Source organism: Vicia villosa, unplaced genomic scaffold (assembly GCF_029867415.1).
Source record: "Vicia villosa cultivar HV-30 ecotype Madison, WI unplaced genomic scaffold, Vvil1.0 ctg.000353F_1_1, whole genome shotgun sequence".
Taxonomy (NCBI): Eukaryota; Viridiplantae; Streptophyta; class Magnoliopsida; order Fabales; family Fabaceae; genus Vicia; species Vicia villosa.
The window spans coordinates 334,796-358,879 of NW_026705160.1; the positions used below are offsets into that span (position 1 = coordinate 334,796).

A 24,084-nucleotide genomic window follows, 5' to 3' on the forward strand; every position below is an offset into this window, starting at 1 on the left:
AGAAAATGATCTGAAACCAAACTAATCATTACCCAGATGTTATAGCAAATCTAGATACATAGTACCGCAAGGTAAATCAAAGTTTAACACCTACTTAGAAACTAGGGCAGCAACTACCCATGTCAAAACATCATCGTGAAAACGACCACAAATCATAGTCGAGTCATACAAATGGAGAAATTAAGGTGGAGCAATTATATCTCATGAGAAAACAACAATTTATCATGTATTTTCATAACGGGGAAGCATTAATGTCTAACGAGAAAGCACACAAAAAGTTGTCGCAAAAGCTATTCAAATGAAGTTATGAGATATGCTTATAATAAGAAATATAATTATAGTGAAATATGCTTGATATTGACTTCATTCAAAAGACTAAGGTTTTATTTGGATAAACAACATAATATAAGCTTATGGTATAGGTATTTATCATATAAGTTCTTATGTATAAGAATTTATTATATAACAAAAGATAAAATATAGTCAGATTGTTTTCATATAAGCTATAAGTTGTATTCATAAGATATCTGGGAGAGCATACCAAATAAGCTGAAAAAAGTTTATGGATATATTGTAAACTTTTTTCTTAAACTCTCACAACCATTCTCATAAGGCAGTATGCCACTAAATAAGTTTTAAAAAGTCAATCCAAACAGGTCCTAATCCTAAACAAATTGGGAAATCAGAAAACAAATAATAATATCTAAGTAACATAAAAACTAATCTCACAGCAAGACTAACAAACAATTTCACACTAAAAATACACACAAAGAATACCTCACAATTACATTCAAAAGATATTGCTCAAAAAACTTATAATAAAACAAGTCTAAAGCTTTATTTTGGAATTTTTTTGCGAGGTAGCCACTGAAAACAGAAACAAGAATACATTTCAAGGCTTCAAAAAAATTCAAAGGTCATACAGGTATAAAGCTCTATCACAAGCAAATGAAATTAACCTTTAGGCCACCGAGATAACTAGAATCCTTAAGAAACATACCTCTAACGTGGCTGAGATGGTGAATCTTCTTTCTCAACAACAGAACCAAACGATATATTGAGTCTTCTTCTCCGGTGGCTCACGGTTTTTTGATTTGGAATGGTGCAGGAAACAAACACGGTGGCAACGAAGATGGTGGCAACGAAGACGGTGGGTTTTCTCCGGTGGTGAAATGGTCTTGGTCTTCTTCTCCGACGAAAAAATTCTGAGTTCTGAGAGAAAGAGGGAATTAGGGATTGGGGCAAACGCGCGTTCTGTCTAATTTTGTTTTCAGAAATTTTAATTTTAAAACATCTATGAAAGCTCTTTTGAAAAGCACCTTAGTACACATGGCTATACCAGCGCTTTTTAGGGTAAAAGCGCTCTTGTACCCAACCCCCTATAGCAGCGCTTTTGAAAGCGCTTTCAAAACCCACCTATAAGAGCGCTTTTGGAAAGCGCTTTCGTACCCGTCCCTTTACCAGTGCTTTTTGAAAGCGCTTTCGTAACCCCCCTATAAGAGCGCTTTTTTTGCGTGTTTTTTAATTTTGTTTTTAGCGAAACCTATACCAGCGCTTTTTCCTAAAAGCGCTTTCGTAGGGGTGCTGCTGAAAGACAAATTTGGCATAGTGATTAGATTTTACAATCAGTCATCCTTTTTTGTTTTTTCTTTTTTTATTTAATAATTTGTTTTTATTATTTAAAAAATTAATTAAAATAGTTTTAAACTTACACAAACACAACTAAATTACTAGTTTGTATTTTTTATACATAAATAATGTTAAACATATTGGTTCAGAATAATCTACATATATAAACAACACTTAACACAAACATATGTATTTTGGTTGAAACAATGATGCTAAATGAGCATATCATCACCCACATGCCTATAACTCATCACTTGAATTGTCATTTGTTGATATACTCTTGGATTAACTTGACCTTATTATCCCTGCACTATCTTCACCAGATTGCATGTCTGAAATTGAAAGATTTCCAGTTCTGCCACCTATAAAAGAAGCAGGCTCCAAAGGGAGCGGTAAAGAAACTGAATAACTATTAAGCATGAGTGCAATAGTAGCCATAGTTGGCCTTTCAACCACTTTTTCTTGGACACATAGTAAACCAATGTGAATGCATCTCATTATTTCATTTTGTGAACTATTGTTTAATGATGGATCAATTATATTTGTGATTGTACCCTCCCTCCAGTTTCTCCACACCTGCTCAATTGCATAGAACACTAATTATAATTCTACTTTAATATGGTTAGTCATATGTAATAATATTTTAATGTACATTTTTTCATTGGGATGAAAGAAATGATAATAAGAGATTAGGACTTACAAAGCCAAGTAAGTCTTCCATACTCTGCTCATGAAGAATGCCACAAACTTTCAGGCCACTAATAATATCTATAATTAGTACTCCAAAACTAAAAACATCTGATTTTATTGAAAATTGTCCAAACATTGCATATTCAGGAGCCATATATCCACTACACAACATAATAAAATAATTTAATTAGTAACAAATATTCAACATGTTTTAGTTTAATAACAATTCTGATTCCATGTTAATAGAATAGGTTTTTCTATAATAACCAAATATTCATGGTAGTACCTTAAAAATAACTAAAATATCAGAGAAATTATTTTTAAGAGTTAACATCAATGAATTATTCGCAATACAATATTAAGTAATAATGAAAAATTGCACTTAACAAGATATGAATTTATATTCTTGCACTTACTATGTTCCAATGATTTTATCTGTATTTACTTGAGTTTGATCAACAAGTAGTAGTCTGGCCATACCATAATCTGATATTTTAGGATTCATATTGTTGTCCAAGAGAATATTACTTGCTTTAAGATCGCGATGTATAATGTGAAGTCCAGAATCCTCGTGAAGGTAGAGAAGTCCTTTAACAATACCTTCAATAATTTTATAGCGTCTTTCCCAGTCTAATTGTGCTCTCTTTAGTGGATCTATTACATGGACCAAATTAGCTATATTAGTAGTATAGTCTTTTCTTCAAATGAAAATTAATGTAAGAGAGCAACAATCTAATAAAGCATATACTGTAACCTACCAAATAAAAAGTAGTCGAGACTTTTATTAGGAACAAATTCATAGATAAGTAGTCTTTCTATTCCGTTTAAACAAAAACCAAGTAGTCGAACTAAATTTCGATGTTGAAGTTTAGCCAATAAATGCACTTCATTCTTAAATTCACTATCTCCTTGACCAGAACCTTTTGACAACCGTTTTACTGCAATCACTTGTCCAGTAGAGAGTGTCCCCTGCAAACATATCACATTTGTATATATAATGTAGGATATGTTTGTTTTAGCTTCAAACATATCACATTATAAAAAATTATTTGAAATAGCTTCAAAATTAAGTGATTTTTTTAAAATTTTAATATCAATAATTTTTTTCATAAAATAAAAAAATATCTAAAATAACTATTCAAACTACATTTTTATTTAAAACTTTTATTAAAAGTTTTTTTTTTTAAAGTTTTTTTACACAAGTTATGTAAAAGAAAAACTATATAAATCATTTTAAAAAAAAACATAAACAAACGGGTCCTATAAATTCTTTCACGAGGAAGAATATGATATACATCTAAATCAAATGATTACTTACTTGATAAACAATTCCAAATCCGCCATGTCCGAGTTTATTAGCTTTAGAAAAGTTTTTTGTTGCAACTTGTATTGTATCAAAATTGAATTGCAATGACTCCTCGATTTCAATATCATCGTGATCGTGTTCTACTTCTTCATGATTTAACTTTGGCTTACTTCTCATTAAGTATACGCAAATAAAACTTAGGAGAGCAGCAACAACGACAACAATAGGCACTACTATGGCGATGGTAGTATGCGATGATTTTCTTTTTTCTGTAAAAATCAAAATCATCTGCTCAACTAGACATTCAAAGATTAAGAATAGTAAAATATTGACAAGTACCTTGTGGTGGAGGAGAGGTTTTTTCTAGGTCTATTATAGGTGTGAGATTGTAGAAGCGATAGTTTTCATATCTAATATTACAACTTGGTTTATTAACTCTCGCACCTTTCTTGTCATTACAACAAGAAATTTCCGAGATAGCAGCTTCTAAACAATCAGTACAATCTTGATATGACAAATCAGGTGTACACTGCACAAGACCGTATATGGTTTGAAAATTAACATCAGTGTCATTATCCGTGGCAAACTTACGACGAGAATCACTTGATGCTGCTTTTTCCTTCAATTTCGTCATCAAGTTCCCGAGAACTTGATTTAATTGATCAACCTCTGATGTGTTGTAAATGTTCCATATATAAAAAGTAGGTGATTCTTCATTAATACCAAATATTGATCGGTTCGAGTAGCGTAACATGCAGTTATCATACCAACCTATAGCTTCTTTTTGATTTGGACAGAGCTTCGGGAGAAGAACTCTTGAGTCATTGAGACAACTGCGGCAAACATCTGGTTTAACATCTCCTCTGCAGAGTCCAATTGCGTTAACTTTGTCGTTGTTTTGGCCGTGGGAGAAATTATAGAAACCGTAGTTGATTTGTGTGTTGGATGTGAGATTGGACAAAAGGGTGTTGAGATTGTTTTGATATGTGCTATTGGTTGTGTAGTTTCCTTTATCATTTATACAAAAGTTGTACAAAAAATTTGGCTGGGCTTTGGTTAGAGATACAATAACAAGAAGGAGAAGAGAATAAAGGGAAAATAATAATTTGCAAGTAACAATTGTCATTTTGATATTGTTTTGTTTCTCAGAATATTTAAAAAATGGAGGATTGAAGCTTTTTTTTTATAAGACAATTCATCAATTTTTTTTTCTGTAAGCAAGGATAATACTTTTTTTTTTTTAAAAGCTTTGTTTCTGAACCTTTTTTTATGAAAGATATGCCGTGTGAAGTGATTTGTGGAATAAAATTTGTGGTTTGAGGCGAAACTTTTAGTCCTTTTATCATTCAATTTGTGGAAAGGTCATGTGAGTAATTATTCAAAAGAGAGACTTTTGAATACAGTTGTTTTGTTTGTAGCTTTCTGTTCCAAATGCGTTGCATGAAAAAAGTACAAGATGGAAAATGCTTGGAAGTTCTTGAACAGTAAACCACAAGATACGTTAATTAAAATGAGAAATTCTTAAAGCTAACTATTGTTCAATTATTTGGCTAACCTTAAGACTCATAGCATGTGAATTGGCATACAAATAAATGGTGGGTGGTTCAATAGCGGTGATGGTGATCACTTTTTTTTTTAAATCAAAACTCTTTTATATATATATATATATATATATATATATATATATATATATATATATATATATATATATATATATATATATATATATATATATATATAAAGAATTGGGTCCATGAATGGTGGTCCGATTCCTCGAGAGGGAGGACGGGTGACGGCAAAGAGGAGGCTTTTTAGAATTGGGTCCCCCACTGGGACACTTTCTCGGCGGGCAAGAAGAAGGTGGAGGAGATTCATGTTGTTTCTATCTTTGTTTCCCATTTTCCAAATAGAATGAAAGCAAAGGATTTGTTTGATGTATTCGTTTGCATTGGGGGAGATTTTGGAGGTGTTAACTGCTCCCAAGAAGAATAAGGTAGGGAAACGCTTCGGTTTCGCAAGATTCTCCAAGGTTGAAGATTCACGGCTACTCGCGGTAAAGTTGGATAATGTTTTGATCTATGAGAAGAAAATTCATGCTAATGTCCCAAGGTTTGATAGGAAAGGTATCATAGCAGCGGAGGGGAAGGCTTCGGGAGTGAATAATTCCTCTAGTGGGTTTCGTTGGTCAAGGAATGTTGAGAAGTTTGTTGTTAGGGGAAGTTTTGGGGCGTGGAAGGATGTAAGGTATTTTGTGGAGGTTGTTGTTGAAAAAGTTTCGGTGGGTAATCCTATAGAGAAGAAGAAATTGATTGTGTATACTTCAAAGGAGGGGGAAAAAGCCAAACTTTCAAAAGCTTTTGTTGGTTTACTGGTTGTTTCGGGTTCAGCATATGGGATTCAAGAGAGCATTGAGAGGGTGGGATTCTTCGCGATTAAGGTGACTCTGATGGGTGCGAACAAATGTCTGATTGAGGAAATTGAAGGAGTAATGGCTGAGTTTTTGAAGGAAGGTAACTTGTGGTGGAAAGAATGGTTTGTTGAGATCACAAAATTAAAGGATGATGAAGTCGATTAGAGCAGAGTTGTATGAATGTGTATTTACGGCATTCTTGCCATAGCCTGGAATTTTGATTTCTTCATTCTTTTGGCTAATTCATTGGGCTCTTTCATTAGTATTGGTAAAAACACAACAGATGGCATTTCATTGGAGGTGGCAACAATTCAAGTAAAACTAGAATTCTGTTCTAAAGTGAAAAAAACCGTGGAGGTAGTTATCGACGAGAAACCATTTTTGTTGGTGACTAGACAGGATGCAAACGTCCAGTTTCGAAACTTGCCAGGTAAGGCTCGATCTCAAATTACTGTGTCGGAATCTTCGAATTATGTGGATTCAGGTGATGTTTGGTCTGAAGACTTTAGCTATCATGGTGTTGCAGGTAAGAATAGTGAATCGGTGGACAATATTTAAGAATTTTCGGACCAAAACATAGGTGTGTTACATGAAATTGATAAGGTTCAGGTGGTTAAAATGGGGGAGGACACGAGGAAGCGAATGGAGTCTAATGGTTTGGTGGTTCCGATCGTGGGGTCTGGAAATTCTGATTCTGTTGTTGGGTGTTCTCATGGTGGTTTCGCTAGAGCCGTGAAAGAAGCTGCTGCGGGAGTTCCGAAAAATTCTGTTCCAGCCACAGTATGTGTTTCTTTCCTGGTTTTTTTGATAAAACTGGGCGTTTTGTTGTGGAGGTTAACAATAAGGAGGGGAAATAAAGTCTTGGGTCCTTTTTTTCATCTTCAAATGGAAAGGAATGTTCACATGTGAAGTGTTCATTGGCTCATAAAAATAAAAATTTGTGTTCCAAAGTTGTAAAGTTTAAACATATGATGGAGCTTGGTGATGGGAGTTTTTTGAAACATAAAAATAAGTTTGTGAAGAAGAGTGAAAGGAAAGTTAATGGTGAAGTTGTTAAGAAGGCTTAAGGAGGCATTATATATGGCATAGTGGTGAGCTCGGAAGTTGTTCCGGGTAGGAGTAAGGTGAGTGGGGAGGCTGTTTGTTACGAAAATTTATCGGAAAATTCACTTATCGGGTTGAACAACGTTAAAAAATGGGATAATGTTAACAAAGATGTAGGGGTAGAATATGGTCGGCCTTTGAAGCGATGGGAATGGGTAATTTGAAAGAGAGGAGTATTTTCATTAAGAAGATGGGGGAAGTGGATAAAGTGGAGTTAGAAAGTGTTTTATCAAGGAAGGAGAATACATCTTCTTTGAAATGATTATTGCTTCATTTAATATTAGAGGGGAAATGCTCTCAAAAGAAAAAGGATTTGTTTGATTGTCAAAAAGGGAGATGCAGATATTGTTTTGTTTCAAGAAATGAAATTAATAAAAATGGAGGATTTTATCGCTAAAAGCATGTGGAGTAACACGAATATTAGATTTTCGTTCTCAAACTCCATTAGGTTGTCGGGAGGGATCTTAACTCTTTGGAGGAATGATAGGGTGGAAGTGTTAAATAGTTTTAAAGGAGAGGGCTATCTTGGGATCAAGGTGTTATGGAAGGATAATTACTATTATATGGTGAATGTGTGTTCTTCTTGTTTGCTAAATAAGAAGAAAGATTTATGGATTAATTTGTTGAATTTGAAGGATTCTTACAGGGACGAAGAATGGATTATTGGGGGTGACTTTAATGCGACAAAAACTCATGGTGAGAGGAAAGGGCGGAGTAGGAGGGAGTTGGATAATGGCTCGGAATTTTATGGTAAATTCATCGAAGATAGTTGGTTGGTGGGTGTTGTCATACCCTAATTTTGACCCCCCTAAGATTTCACATCATCTGACATTTCAGATCTCCCAGTCAGATCAATATAGATATCCAGAGCAACCACCTATTCACTAGGTATTCTATTAGGGTTTCCAGTCTATGAGATCCAGGCAAAGGATCAATCAATGGTCAACATGACCCTCAACACAATCATAGGGCCCAAGATGTTTCATCTATCCACCTATGATCTTCAATCCCTAGGCATCAGGCCTCAGACCTACCCAGGTCACCAAACTAGGGTTTTGAGCCTATCAGGGACTAAAGTCAGGGCTCACATTTGGGAATACTTGCAAAGCTTCAAGTCATGATCCCAAAGGCCCCATCATCATCGAATAATCCCTATATCAATATACAATAGAATTTTTACTTCAATTCAATATCACAATCATCAATTTCATCTGGTCCATAATTAGGGTTTTGACCTAATTCTCCTGAATAGTTGACTTTTAATCAGGACATGGCTCCACAACTCAAACCATGATTCAAATACCTCTAATACTTCAATATAATCCATTCACTTCATTCATTTGACGATGAGGGCTTGCTTCATCACAAAAATCCAAGATTGCACATCACAAAAATCCAAGATTGCACCTCATACGATAATGGAAATTGTTGGGCTAGAATTCCATTACCTAACAATTTTACCTTCCAAAAAGCTATGTTCTTTCCTTTCCCTAATTTGTATCTCATCATCTCAAAAAATTAGTCTTCATTCCTTTCATCAGAGATTCCTCCCACTTCTAAATCCCTCCACCACAATGATTCCTTTGCTCTAATCTTCTTTTCTCTACTCAAACCAAGGCAGCCTTGCACATTACCATACACATGCCTAAGCAATCCTGACCATAAAGCTTCTTTGTCATTGAGTTTTCTCCACCTCCACTTTCCTAAAAGTTCCTTGTTAAATTTCCCCACATCCTTGATTCCTAATCCACCTTTGCTCTTATTCATACACATTGTTTTTCAACTCACCCATGTAATCCCTTTCTTCTCTAAATCTGCCTTCCAAATAAATGCTCTATGAATACTCCTAATGATGCTTTGTACTTTGAATGGAACCTTGAAAAAAGATACATTATAAATGGGTAAATTGCACAGAACTGAGTTTACAATTGTGACTCTACCACCTATAGATAAATGCTTGCCTTTCCAAGTCGCATACTTGTTCCTAAGCTTTTGTATCACTGGATTCCAATAATCTATTCTTCTAGGATTGTACCCAATAAAGATTCCCAAAAACTTAAAAGGAATCACATCCTGCCTGCATCTCAAAAAGATGGCTGCCATCTGCATGAACAGGTCCTTAAACCTTACCCCATACAACTTGATTTTAAGCATATTTATGCTCAACCTTGACACCATCTCAAACCCTCTCAATATTGCTTTAATTGCCCACAAATTCTCCTAATTTTCCTCACCAACCAACAGCAGAGCATCATCTACAAAACTGCATAAGGTTGTATGAGAGTTGTTCACTTACTTTGAAACCTCTTAAGCTTTGGGTCCTAACAGTATTATGCATTAGGCCTTCGAGTCCTTCAACTGCAACTACAAACATGATGGGTGAAAGTGGGTCACCCTATCCAAGCCCTCTTTATGCCTTGAAATCTGTAGTGGGACTTCCATTTACTAGTATAGACATAGTGCTGTAAAAAATTAGTGTTTCCATCCATCTACACCATCTATTTCCAAAGACTAGTCTCTTAAGCATATATCTTAGGTAACCCCAACTAACACAGTCATAAGCTTGTGTGAATTCAACTTTGAATAATAGACATTCTGTATTTTCGCTCTTTGCTAGATCTATCAATTCATTAATGACTAGGACTTCATCAAAAATATTCCTTCCAATGATATGGATGAATGCAATATGTGTTTCTGAAATCATCTGGCCTATAACTCATTTCAATCTTTCAGCTAGCAGTTTAGCCATAATTTTATACATGCAATTAACCAAGTAGATGGGCCTGTATCCATGATTGAGGGTTGTTCACCTTTGGCATTTAAGTTTGAAAAGATGTTGTCATTGCTTTTGGTAGTCTGCCTCCTTCGTGAAATTCAATGACATATCTAACAATATCATTCTCCAATATTGCCCAATATTTCTTTATAAATGAAAAATTATATCCATCGGGCCCTGGCGTCTATCTCCATCACAATTCCAAAAAGCTTCTTTAATCTCCTCCCTTGTAAATTATACTTCAATCCATTCACTAACCCCAACCTCCAACTGTTTGAATACCACCCCATCAAGCACACGTCTGAATTGGTTCTGCTCCTTAAATTTTGCCTCAAAGTATCTCTTGATCTCACCTTTAACCTCACCCACCACTTCTAGACTTTCATTATTTTGGACTATTAACAGTAATAATAGCATTCCTCCTCACCCTTACCTTTATTGCATTATAGAAGAATCTAGTGTTCAAGTCCCCTTCCTTGATCCATCTATTTTTAGAGTTCTGTCTAAAAAATACTCTCCTATGGCGCCCCCTTTCCCAAACTCTCTTAGCAGCCTCCCTTCTCAACCTCACACCATCCCCTAGATCTATGTTATCTAGTTTATTTAAATCTTCCACAACATCCTCCACTCTAAGATCCACCTAATTGAACACTTCCTTATTCCACCACCTAAGTCTTTCTTTCAACAACTTTAGTTTCTCCTTCAGAATGTAAGCCTTACACCCCACAACATTTATCTTATCCCATTCCTTTTTGACAAAATTCAAGAAATCTTTGTGATGCCAACAAGAAAAAGTTTTGAAGGTTTTTGGGCCCTTATCCATTGAATCTGTCTTTATCCATATAAGGCTATGGTCTGATAAATCTTTGTCTCCCACCAACGAGTTTATAACCTTCCACCATTCACAAATTTTTATTTTGACAATAAAATTATGTCAATCCTACTCTTTTCATTTCCATCTAAACTTGACCATGTAAAATTATTCCTACACATAGGTACATCCACCAACTCCATATCATGAATAAAGTCATTGAACTCCCTTATTTCAATTGAGTTAGTTTGAGTACCACTGCCCACACGCTCTTTTAATGCTCTAATACTGTTAAAATCTCCCCCCACCACCCACTTCCCAAACTCCAATCCTAATTTGAATTTCAGTAAACTTGCCCACAATTTTCTTTTTAACACTATTTTACACGAAGAATACACATTAATGAGATAACATCGTTTACCTTTCCAATATGCACCAACTCCTGCAAATCCTTCTCCTTAAAAGCTGAAGCACGGTTGAATCACCTCTTCTTGCCATATAATAATCAACCCCCGACTTACCAACTGGGTTTTTCCCTGACCATCCAACCTCTTTGTTCTTCTGCAACTTCTTAACTATGGTATCTTCTAACACCTGTATCTTTGGCTCCTAAATAAAACAAATATTTGCATTCCCTTTATTTAGTAACCGGTTGAGCCTTGATTGCTCCATCGAACTACCACACCCTTTTATCTTATACGATACTAAATTCATATTGACTTAATATTCTTCACCTTCTTACCTTCTTAGACACCTTACTTTGTTGATCTTTACTCTCCTATCTCGTGATTACTTATCTCCAATCTTAACAAGGTATTATAATTAAATGCATAAAAAATAAATTGGCTTTTCTATTTTAATACCATTACTAACCTTTAATGTTTCATTATCCGCATTTCAAAAATAATACTAATATGATGATGAAATTAAATAATTTCAATTCAATAGGTAATTTATTCAGAATATTTAAAATTGACAAACCTAACAAACATAAAATCAAATTATTGGTTGAAAATAACATTTAATTTTTATTAGTAGAGTATAGGTAAATAACATTAAAATTTTTTTACTAATAATTATTTATAACAAATATTTTGTTTATAATTAAATTTTAAATATTAAACTATTTCAACAATAACTTATTGTCTTCATCTTTTTTAAAAATAAAATAATACATTATCTTCATACATTACTAAAAAAATCATCCACCAAATGTTTGAGTTGTGGTTCAAAATATTTATTTTGACATTTATTTAAAATGATAATATTTTATATGATCTCATATGTGTTTCAAATTTTTACAATATTTCTTTTCTTTTTTAGGATTTAAAGGCCATTTGTCCATTATTTTCAATAGAAATAATCTTTAAAACATTAAATATATAATATATTATATATCACTTTCATATTCCAAAAATATATTTTTTGGTATAAAATTTATACTTATTTTGTAAATAATTCATCTGGTACTCTCTTTATTTTAAGTACATTATGTCTATAATTAACAATAAAATTAGATTATAAAGTATTATAATATAAATTGAATAATCATGTTTATAAAATAAATATTTTATTTTTAATCAAAATTTGCAATTAAAAAAAAATAATCTACACCCGCACATCGCGGGTCCTAGTCTAGTTTATCTTATTTCTTATTGTCATGGATAAAACTCTTAAATCAAGTGTTGGTGGATTTCACTTTTGTAAGTGAGAAATTACATATTCTTAGAAAATCGGATAATGACCAAAAGGTGATGTTTAATTATCTGACATATAAGCTTAAATCAGATGGTTGACAAAATAAAATAGTTTTCACCAGCTTTAATATCATTTATTTGGACACTTACGCTCAACAAACTTTATTATATATTAACGATGAAAATAAGAGAGTCCATTAGTCTAAAATCTGATTTTTGATTCAGAAAAAAGATTTAATTTACAATTGATATGTCTAATCTTTAAACGATGAGTACCCGTAGCACTAGAGAAAGATTGGTAATATAGATCTATCATTGTTGTTGTCATGAACACTAGAACCAAAACCAATAGTTTCATTGGTAGTCATGGCCAAAAGAATCGTCTTAAAATTGTGGCAGTGTAAAATTGTTCATATTTGTTAAAGATTTTACAAGAAGGATTTACATATTAGGTCGTAGTCTTTAACACATTCTGTGACTGATTCTAAATATGTTTAAGCAAACTGTCGAGTCTGACGTCCACAATTAAAGCAACTCAATTACAAAGTGCATTGGAATTCTACTGTATTATTAGATCTATTCTAAAAATAAACTCTTTAATATGAAATTTATACACCATTCAATTATTGTAATAAAACCACTTTAACTTTAAAAAAAGTTTTATCAAAGGGAATATTTTCCAAAAGAAAGAGAAAAGAAAAGAAAGGAGAGGAAAAACATAATACTAAGATCATTCAAATATGATATTAAGACAATTCATAAATTTTTAAAGGACAAAGTTCATGTTGAGGATTAAATTCTTAGAAGTGGAAAATGGAAATAGAAGAAGTGGCTCCGAAATAATTCAAGAAAAATAGGAAAAAAATTAATTTAGAAATGCATTATATATTGGTGCGATGTTGACAAAAAGCTTAACAAGTTTTGAAAGTTATCAAATGTGACACTTATTTATTTTCAATTCACATATGTTACAGCAATTCTCCACTTAAATTAAAAAAAATAGCTCATAAGTCTTTTTTTAGACTGTGCATCAACAATGGTGTCTTTTGAAGCAAAGCTTTGCACAATGAATATTACTTATATTTGTCAAATAAAATAAATTGTAGTTTTGAATTCCATAAGGAAAAAACAAGCAACGTTTTTTTATATTCTCAAAAAACTATTTTGCCTAGAAAGTCAAAGCAACGGCCCCCACTTCCACGTGCATGTAGCTAGCTAGGCAAGTCTATCAAGAGTGTTACTAACTTTGAACCAATTTAACTTTGACTGTGTTTCGACTTTAGAGGTTTCTACACATGTTTTACTATTTGAAGAAGATCAAGTTGTTGAATTTCATTATAAAAAAGATAAAGATAGAATTAATGGTTGGCTCGAATGAGACAGCAGTGGTATAGATAATCAACGTGGAAAACTCTCCATTGAATTTTGTTAACCGTAATTTCTTTGTCTTTGCTGTACCATTTAGCTAAGATGACTTATTCCCTCCATAGCGATATTAACAAAATTTATCACTTAAACTGTAAACAAATGATTTATTTATTAATATATGTATAAAAAAATCCATAATTATGAGGAATTATTATTATTATTTTTTAATAAACAATTTGTACGGATTTAAAGATTTTGAAAAAACTTTAAGTGTACTGTTTAAAATATAAGAAAAAGTCAATTTTATTTATAATAAATTTTGTTTCTGCTACGAATAAAATTGATTTTGAGTGAATTAATTTTAAAAAATAAATTTAAAAAAGTGAGTTAAAAATCAAATAATTTAATATGAAGATAGTTTAAAAAATAGTCTTTAAACTCTAAAGTTATGAATATTATAGGTAAATAGAATTAATTTTGGAGTTCAGGTTTAAACACTCTTAAATCAATTATATTCCACTAATATTTGTGTAATTTGTTAATTAAAGGCAAATAATTTGTAGTTTTTTTAGAGTATAAAGTTACAGACATGTATGCGGATGTTTTGTAATTAAAACCCCCTTTATTTTCTTCCATTATATTATGAAGGAGAAGGGGAGGGGGAGAGATATTTATATTTAAATTTTATATTAAATTTTAAATGCATAATGATATTCAATAAAAACTTTAAATACTAGCTGTCAAAAAAAAACTTTAAATACTAATGTGTAATAACGATTAATTAATAAATGTATTACCAACATAGTTATATTTTTTTTTTTGAAAATCAATAAAATTTAATAGGGTTAAATATGATCGATTTCAAATTTTAAATCTTAAATGCAATAATGATAGACAATCATTAATAATTTTTTGAATATTAATGCAATAACAACACTTATAGTATATTTTTGGAATATAAAAGATCGGATACAATTAAATAATAAATAACAGTTTCAAATAATAACTAAATTAGCAATGAAAAATATTAATAATAATTAGATAATTAATAATGCTATTTTTATTATATTACTAATCAAATCATAAATATTTTATGATAAGTATAAATATATTTTTTTATATAAAATGTGATATAGTGTCAACTATCTATGTGATTTTTTAATAAATATTTTACAATATATAGTAATATTATATTTAAAAAATAAAACTCATAAAATTCATTATTATGATATATAATAAAGATAGGGTAATGCTAACTTGTAACCTATAAATGGAATGTTTGTGTTAGATATAGAAATTTTATGTTTGAAAATTGTGTATTAATTTGATTAAAAGTTTATAGTTAATTTATTTATTTACTTTTTCAATACAAACATTCCATTTATATTTTCTTAACATAGGCCCTTGGGGCACAAGTTAGCATTACCCATAAAGATAATACCTATTCCAATTTTAATTATAAATTTAAAAAACAAAACTCATAAAATTAGTTATTATTTTATTTCAATTCCATTACAATGATAGACAATCATTAATAATCATGGTAATACCTATCCCGATTTCAATTATAAATGAAAAAAATAAAACTCATAAAAATTTTTATTTTTTTATTTTAATTCAAAAAATAAACAATGTTTTATAAATTTAATTTTAATAATTATTTAAATTTTTATATTTATATAAAATCTTTATATTTAAATTTCATTTTAATTCTTATTTAAATGTATAATAAAATGTAAGGCGAATGGGACGCGGCCGCGGCCAAGCAGACAGGAGGCGCGGACTCCCCAGACGGTAATTATGTTTTCACACCACCGTCTTTATCACTTACAGGCAGCAACAACAATATAGACACGCACAGAAAACTGGATACTTCAGGGGACTTAACTGTGATACCGAGCCTTGAACCGATTGTGGAAGAAGTACCGATTATGATAGTGGAATCAACATCGAAGGCGAAAGAAGAGGTACTAGAGAAACATCTGCCATGGGTGGAGATCATCTAACCGATTCCTTACTAATGGTATAGAAATTACATATACAGCTCCTACTATTGCTAATGGGGAAGTAGAGATTAGTATAGAGGACTATGATATTGAGTCTAAACTCAAGTTTTGGGAGAATGCTTTTGTGATGTATGTTATAGGAGAAGACCTATCCATGAATGTTGTTAGGAAGTTTATGATCAACATGTGGAATTTCATATCCCTTCCTTAACTTTATTAGAATAATGAAGGATACTTCATTATTAGGTTTAAATCGAAGAGTGATAGGGACATGGGGTTTTGATAAGAGGATCGTACACAATCCATTGGAAACCTATGTTTCCCCATGAATGGAAGCCTGATTTCACAATGAAGGATGATGTAACACCCCAATTCTACCCAAACATATAGGTACAAATATCAGAGTATAAAAATTAAATTCATAAAAACAATTAGGGTATTACACTTAAGTAACCTCATTACCAAACATAACATACTCGCAAAAGATGCGTAACACAAATAATCAAAGAGGAAAGATTCTCATAAACACTCTACAGTATTCATATATATATATATATATATATATATATATATATATATATATATACCAATAAACATAATATCCACCGTATTCCTCCAAAATACATCGTACGAGAGGGTATCCCAAATACATAATATGAATACATCCAAAGGATCAAATATACATCAAAAGGATCCTATAAGCATCATCTACAAAATAAGTGTTCGATCCCCCCCCCCTAGGTGTTACGTAACACGAGCGGACGACTACTAAAAGAGCACCTACACTTGCGGATCACCTGCACATTACCCACGAGTAGGTAACATTAAGGCAGAAGGGTGAGAATATAATTTATAATGAAAAGCATGATAAATATAGTAATGCCAACAGGTATCATCAAGAATCATACAACAAAGTAATCCACTAAGTCAGCCACAATCAATATATAAGCAATGCGATAAATGAGTGAGAACATAATGGTAAGTACAGATGGTGATGAATGAGACTCGACTATGCATATGCATGTGGTACCAAATCCGGAGTAAACTCCTCCTTGTCATTATGACAAATACACCTTGCCGAGCATTATGCTGGGACTTCTTTCCCTCAGGAAAATACACCTTTGTCGAGCAGTAAGCTACGACTAACCGTCATCGAGCATTTAGCCCCCACTGATGACCTCTTGCCACTCGGGCAAATACACCTTTTTACGGAGCATTAAGCTCCCACTGGTAATAATTGCCAATTCAGGCCACCTGTTAATAGCATTCCGCCATTAACGTAATGAAATGTCATGCTGTGCATACAAACGACTCGATTACATAACAACAACAACAACAATAATATAACTCGGTCACATATCCACATCACACCGGTTATATTAATCCACACGGATACATCACCAAAATTGCCACTCAGGCGTTCATATTCACACAGCACACATATACCGTCAAAACATACTTGATTAGCAAATATCATTTCACAAAATACATTTATGAAAAATCATTCAACCACCAACACACTCCTCTTTATCATAAAGCATACTCAAGGATTCCCATAATACTTCAACGGCGCGTAAAAACGACCTACGGTTCAAAAGATACAACAAAACGAAGTTTGGAAAAACTATATTTCGCACAGTCCACTTGAGCTCCGCTCAGCGGACCCAGACAGAAAATTATTAGACAAAAATGCAGAAACTCCACTCAGCGGACCTTCACAGAGATTTTTCTGCTAAAGGACCTCCGCTCAGCGGACCCAGGCCGCTCAGCAGACCTGCGTAAACCTAGAAAAATCAGTTCTGCAACAGACCTGCAAAACCCCACCCAATCATCTCAAAACCTCAAATAAGCTTCCCTACACATCCTACACAATCCATACATGCCATATATTCATTCTAACAATCAATGAGCCATGGTTCACTCACTAAATGTCAATAACCTAATAATTCCTTCATGAGCAAGAAAACATGGAGAAATGAAAAACAAACATGATCAATGAGGATATCTATCATCATACTACACATACACACCACAAAATCATGTTTATAACTTCAAAACTCACAAAACACCCAATCCACAATTGTTGGTCAAACTTAGAAAAGGGCAAGAACAAGAACAAAACAAAACAAAACTATAAGAGTCATACAATCAAGATAAACTAGATTCACCCCCTTACCTTGGTTAGATTCTTGATTCTAGCTTGGTTGTTCTTCTCACAAAAATCTTTTCTTCTCTTTCTCTTCTCACTTTTCTTTCTTTTTCTCCAAAATATCTCTTTTTCTCTTCTATTCTAAGACAACATAATCTTCTACCTCTCTATAACTCTTTCTATTTCTCTACTTCTCATTTTCACCCACTTAACTCTCATTAATTCCAATTTTGGCCCAAATGTTACTAAACATTAATTCTAACCAATTAACACCCAAAACATCATAATTACACACATGGAAAGTAATATAAGTAAAATATTAACATAATTAATATTTACCGACTGACACGACTCAAAAACGGTAAAATTTAGGAAAACGTAGCAAACATCACAATTAATTAGAAAAACACATTTACGCGCGTTACAGATGACATGATCAAAACTTTACCCTTTTGGGTTATTCTACAACAGCTGCCTCTGGTGTATTGGGGTGAAAAGAGCATAGGGAAAATAGCTAGTGCCTTAGGGAAACCACTCATGACAGATGAGTGTACTGCTAAAAAACTGAGGGTCTCATATGCTAGGGTGCTCATTAAGATAGATGTCACAAAGGAGCTTAAGAACCACATCAATATTAGAAGACCATTTAGGGAACTTTTAACACAGGATGTTGAGTATGAATAGAAACAACTCTTTTGCAGTAAATGCAATAAGGTAGGACATGAATGCAAGGAGATAATTAACAAGGGGCTGGTTAAAGTGGATAGAAAACGGGAACCTAAGCAAGTATAAAGGGCAAGATAGGACAATATGGATACAACTGTTGAGCAGGTGCAACCAATAGAGGCATCATCTAGTGGATCTCATAGAGATTGGATAGAGGTGAAATTATCTATTAAAAACAAGGGAGTGGATACAAGTATTAGAAGCTTCACACTGGACTATCAGAATGGATTTTCTATCCTAGGTATTGGAAGTAACTTAAGGGGTGCAAATAGAGTATCATGATGATTGTGTGGAATGTGAGGGGTTTGAATAAAAGGGCAATACATGTGGAGATTGCAGCCCATCTCCGGAAACATAGAGTGTCTTGTGCTGGTTTGTTAGAAGGCGTAAAGCCCACTAATGCTAATAAAATTAGGAAAGTATTTGGTAATAATTGGAATTGGCTGGATAACCATGAGTACCATGATAATGGGAGAATTTGGTTTGGATGGAATCCCACTATCATACAGGTGGAGAGAGTGGACTCTTCTGATCAACAAATCCACAGTAGGGCGCTTGATAGTCAAGGCAACTTTCAACATTGGCTCACTATCATTTATGCTCATAATCAACTGGCTTTTTGAAAAACTCTTTGGAATAAGATCCAGAGCTATGCTCAGCAAGAACCTTGGATGACCCTAGTAGATTTCAATAATGTGATGAGAGTGGGCGATAGAATTGGAGGCCATCCTGTTCAAAGTCATGAATACAGTGATCTTGAGGATATGATGTCTACCATAGATTTGTTTGAGTATGATAGCTTGGGGAATAGATATACTTGGTCTAATAAACATAGCCACAGGATGATCTATTCCAAGATTGATCATGTAATTTGCAATGCAGACTGATTCCCCAAGTTCCCTAAGTGTGAAATTGAGTTCCTTCATGCTCATATTTTGGATCACACCCCTATCAAAGCTCAGCAGAGAGATAATGATGGAAGACAAAAGGGTATTCACAGACAGTTCCAATTCCTTAACTAAATTATTGGCCAGCCACAATTTAGAGAGCTTGTTCATAACAACTGGTACAGCAGAATGATAGGGCAACCCAAATATATTTTGTGGAATAAATTGATGAGATTAAGACTTGATCTTAGAAGCCTCATACATAAGGTCACTGATGGAGTGAAGAATATCCATAATGCAAGACTGAAGCTGGAGCAAGCTGAAAAAAAAGCTGGCAACATATTTAATTAACCAGGAGTACATTGTTAAGGCTTAGAATTGGACCAAGGAAGTTATGCACACAACCTATATGGAAGAACAATTGCTGAGAAAAAAAATTAAAGATTACTTGGTTGCAACTACGTGATGGGAATAATTCTTATTTCCATGCCATAGTAAAGGGGAAGAATAAACAGGTTGGAATCTAGTAGTTGGAGGATAGCAAAGGCCAGATCCTAACTGAGCACAAGGAGATAGAAGCTGAAATATTGAATTTCTATAGAGGCTTGGTTGGAACTGCATCCACCAGATTGAAACATGTGGACATTGTGGCATTAAGAAATGGGAATCAATTGCCTGAAGAGGATAGGCAGGCTCTAATTAAACCTATCACAGCCAATGAAATCTAGGAGGAACTACAAGGAATAGGTGATAATAAGGCTCTTGGGGGGATGGTTATACTGCCAATATTTTCAAGGCCACTTGGAGTACTACAAAATATGATGTATGCTCAACTGTGAAGGACTTCTTTGAAAAGAAAAGACTCCACCATGCTTTCAACTGTGCCCTTGTAACCCTAATACCCGAGTCACTTGAGGCAAAGAACATGAAGAACCTGAGACCTATAGCTTGCTGCACAACTGTGTACAAACTTATCTCCAAAATTCCCACTAGAAGGCTCAGTCAATGCATATGCACAGTCGTCCATGACAGTCAATCTGCTTTTATATCGGGGAATGTAATACAAGATAATATCATTCTTGCCCATGAGTTACTAAGAGGATATAGTAGGAAACACATTTCCCCTAGGTGTGCAATTCAGATGGATATCCAAAAGGCCTATGACATTGTAGAGTGGCAAGCCTTGGAGGATATTATGAAAGAATTGAGCTTTCCCTCTACCTTTATAGATTGGGTTATGCTATGGTCAAAACTGTTTCATATAGGTATGTGATTAATGGACATTCTAGCCCTAGCGTACAAGCAAAACATGGTCTAAGGCAAGGGAACCCTATCTCACATATTTTCTTTGTTTTGATTATGGAGTACTTACAAAGGAGCTTGATGAAATTATAGAACATGCTTGCCTTTAATTTTCATCCCAAATGTGAAAAAAATGGGAATCACAAATATATACTTTGCTAATGATCTAATGTTGTTTTCTAGAGGAGACCCCATCTCTGTACAGATTATGATGAATGAATTCCAGATGTTATCTAAGGCTACAGGATAATGTGCTAGTCCTACAAAGTGCAAAGTCTACAGTGGAGGTGTAACTGACTTAGTTCATCAACATATCCTTCAAATCACAGGTTTTTCTGCTGGTACTATTCCATTTAAATACCAAGGGGTTCCCCTATCCAGCAGGAAACTAAACATACACCAGTGCAGACTCTTAGTTGACAGGATTGTGAGTAAAACTATGCAATGGACAACTAGGTTGTTAAGCTATGCAGGCAGATATCAACTTATTAGAAGTGTTTTGTTTGGAGTCACAACTTACTGGAATAATGTGTTCCCAATGCCAAAAAAGCATGATCAAGCATATTAAAGCTATTTGTTGGAACTTTCTGTGGAAGGGCAGTGTAGATACCACTAGGAAGGCACCAGTAGCTTAGGATTCTGTGTGTAATCCTAGAGGAGCTAGAGGCTTGAACATCACATCTCTAAATTAGTGGAACATTTCCACCATGGGGAAGCTCTTTTGGAATATACAATTCAAGGCAAATAAATTGTGGGTCAAGTGGGTTACTACATACTACTGAAAACAACATGATGCAATGGAGTGGTAGCACAAAAATTGCTCTTGGATTTTGGAAAATATCTTTAAATACAGGGACAAAATAAAAGACATTGAGGCTTGGGCAGTTGTTCACCAATCTGGGAAATACAAGTCGATAGCGGTATATCAGGACCTTCGAGGGGATAGAGGACAGGTGGAATGAAGAAATCTGTTTTCTCAGAATTATGCTAAACCCCGGGCCCAATCCATTCTTTGGCTCGATTTGGTGGGGAGACTGACCACGAAGGACATGTTCTTGAAGTTTGGAACTATAATTGATCCTTGTTGCCTTTTTTGCAGGGAAGAAGAAACTCTACACCATCTGCAATTTGAGTGCCAACTGACCAAACAAATATGGAAAAGAGTGTTACAGAACATTGGCTATTCTAGGATCCCTTTAGGCTAGACTCATGAGAGGATATTGATTATTGATGAAGCAAGGAGAAAGGGTTGACATAGGATATGTTATATCTTCTTGCTGTTGAATGTGTCTATGGTTTTTGGAGGCATCATGATGATGTTATTTTCAACCATACGCCTGTTGATCCTCAATTATGGAAGACTGTTACTTATGATATTTTTGTTAGAAGTAATTTGCATAAGACTATTTGGATTCTTATCAACATTGACACAATGAGTATCTCTCCTTAATGAGGATGTTTAGGAGCAAGAATGTATAATGCATCACCTGGATCTTCGGATCGGTTGTAAGACACTGTTTTTGGTAATAATAATATCTTTATTCCAAAAACAAATTGTAGTATTTTTATATTATAAAATCTTGAATGTATAATGATACTCAATAATGATTAATTAAAAACGTATTACCATAGTTATAGATTTTTTTTTGAAATAAATAGAATTTAATAGGGTTAAATATATCGGTTTCATATTTAAAATTATAAATACAATAATGATAGACAATGATTAATATATTTTTGAATAATAATGAAATAACAACATTTATAATATATTCTTGAAATGTGAAAAATCAGACAAAAGTATATAATGAATAACAGTTTCAAACAATAACTAAAATAGCAATGAAAAATATTAATGACAAATTGGTAATTACTAATGCAATTTTTATTTTATAACTAATCACATGATAAATATTTTACTATAAATATAAATATTTTATTATAGATAAAATGTGATATAATGTCAACTATCTTTGTAAATTTTTTAAAAATATTTAACAATATATAGTAATAATATATTTTAAAAAATAAATCTCATAAAGTTATTTATTGTGATATATAATAATGATGATAATACCTATTCCAATTTCAATTATAAATTTAAAAAATAAAACTCATAAAATTATTTATTATTTTATTTTAATTCAATTATAATGATAAACAATCTGAAAAGTGCTCTATCTTCTTTGGGGTTGTTGATAGGGAAACAAAAGATGACATTCTGAATATTACTGGGTTTAAGGAAGGTAAAATGTCGTTTTGCTATCTTGGGATTCCTATGTCTAACAAGAAATTGGCTATCAAGCACTATGATGTGCTTATTGAGAAAATCGTTAGTAGAATCACTCACTATAGCTTTTGTCTCCTTTCTTACGCGGGAAGGGTCCAACTTATTCTTAGTGTCATATTTGCCATGGTCAATTTTTGGATGCAATGTTTGCCTCTTCCCAAAGGAGTCATTCGGAAGATCAATGCTTCCTGTAGGAGTTTTCTTTGGAAAGTTGATAAAGTAATTTCCAGAAAATCTCGATAGCTTGGAAGAAAGTCTGCAGCCCTAAATCTAATGGAGGATTGAACATCATAAACCTCTCTACTTGGAACCAGGTCAATTTATTGAAGCTATTGTGGAACATCTGTCAGAAAACTGATAATTTGTGGATTAAATGGATTCATTCTTACTATGTCAAAGATAAACTTATCTGGAGTTTAGACATTAAGAATAACCACTCGTGGATTTTTAAGTGCATTTTGAACCTGAGGCCTCTCGATCAGCAGCTCAATCATCTCATGCAAGATGGTTTTAAGTCAGAGAAAATTTATCCGGGCTTGGTTAGTGTTGTTGAAAAAGTTTTCTGGAGAAAGTTGTTTTTTAGTAATATGGCAAGACCTCGTGCCCAGTTTACTCTTTGGAAGGCTTGCTATTTCAGGCTCACGACAAAAGAAAGGTTAAAGGAGTTCGATCTTTTGACAGAGGCCAATTGTTTTTCTGTCCAAATCAGGCAAACCATAACCATTTATTCTTTGGTTGTCAGAGGCTAAAGAGGATTTGGAAAGCGGTTCTTTCTTGGCTTCAAGTGTAACACCAACCGGGGGAATGGCATGATAAGGTTAGGTTGATTGTTCAAAATTGCAATGGTTAAGGGTGGAGAGCTGCACTTCTTAAGTGTGATTTTACATAAACGTTTATTTTACGTGGAAGTTTAGAAATAACAGTATTTTTGGA

The 24,084-nt window shown here is 33.3% G+C and overlaps 1 protein-coding gene across 1 annotated transcript; it reads right to left on the reverse strand.

Moving 5' to 3' along the window:
- Window positions 1–1,736: 1,736 nt before the first annotated feature.
- LOC131627254 (cysteine-rich receptor-like protein kinase 10) lies at window positions 1,737–4,910 on the reverse strand. Its single transcript, XM_058898091.1, has 6 exons — window positions 3,965–4,910; window positions 3,638–3,894; window positions 3,078–3,288; window positions 2,736–2,973; window positions 2,330–2,480; window positions 1,737–2,205 (listed from the first exon to the last, which is right to left on the reverse strand). Exons 1-6 carry the CDS (start codon window positions 4,749–4,751, stop codon window positions 1,915–1,917), a joined length of 1,935 nt encoding a protein of 644 aa, XP_058754074.1. The 5' UTR covers window positions 4,752–4,910; the 3' UTR covers window positions 1,737–1,914.
- Between the last annotated feature and the right edge of the window lie 19,174 nt (window positions 4,911–24,084).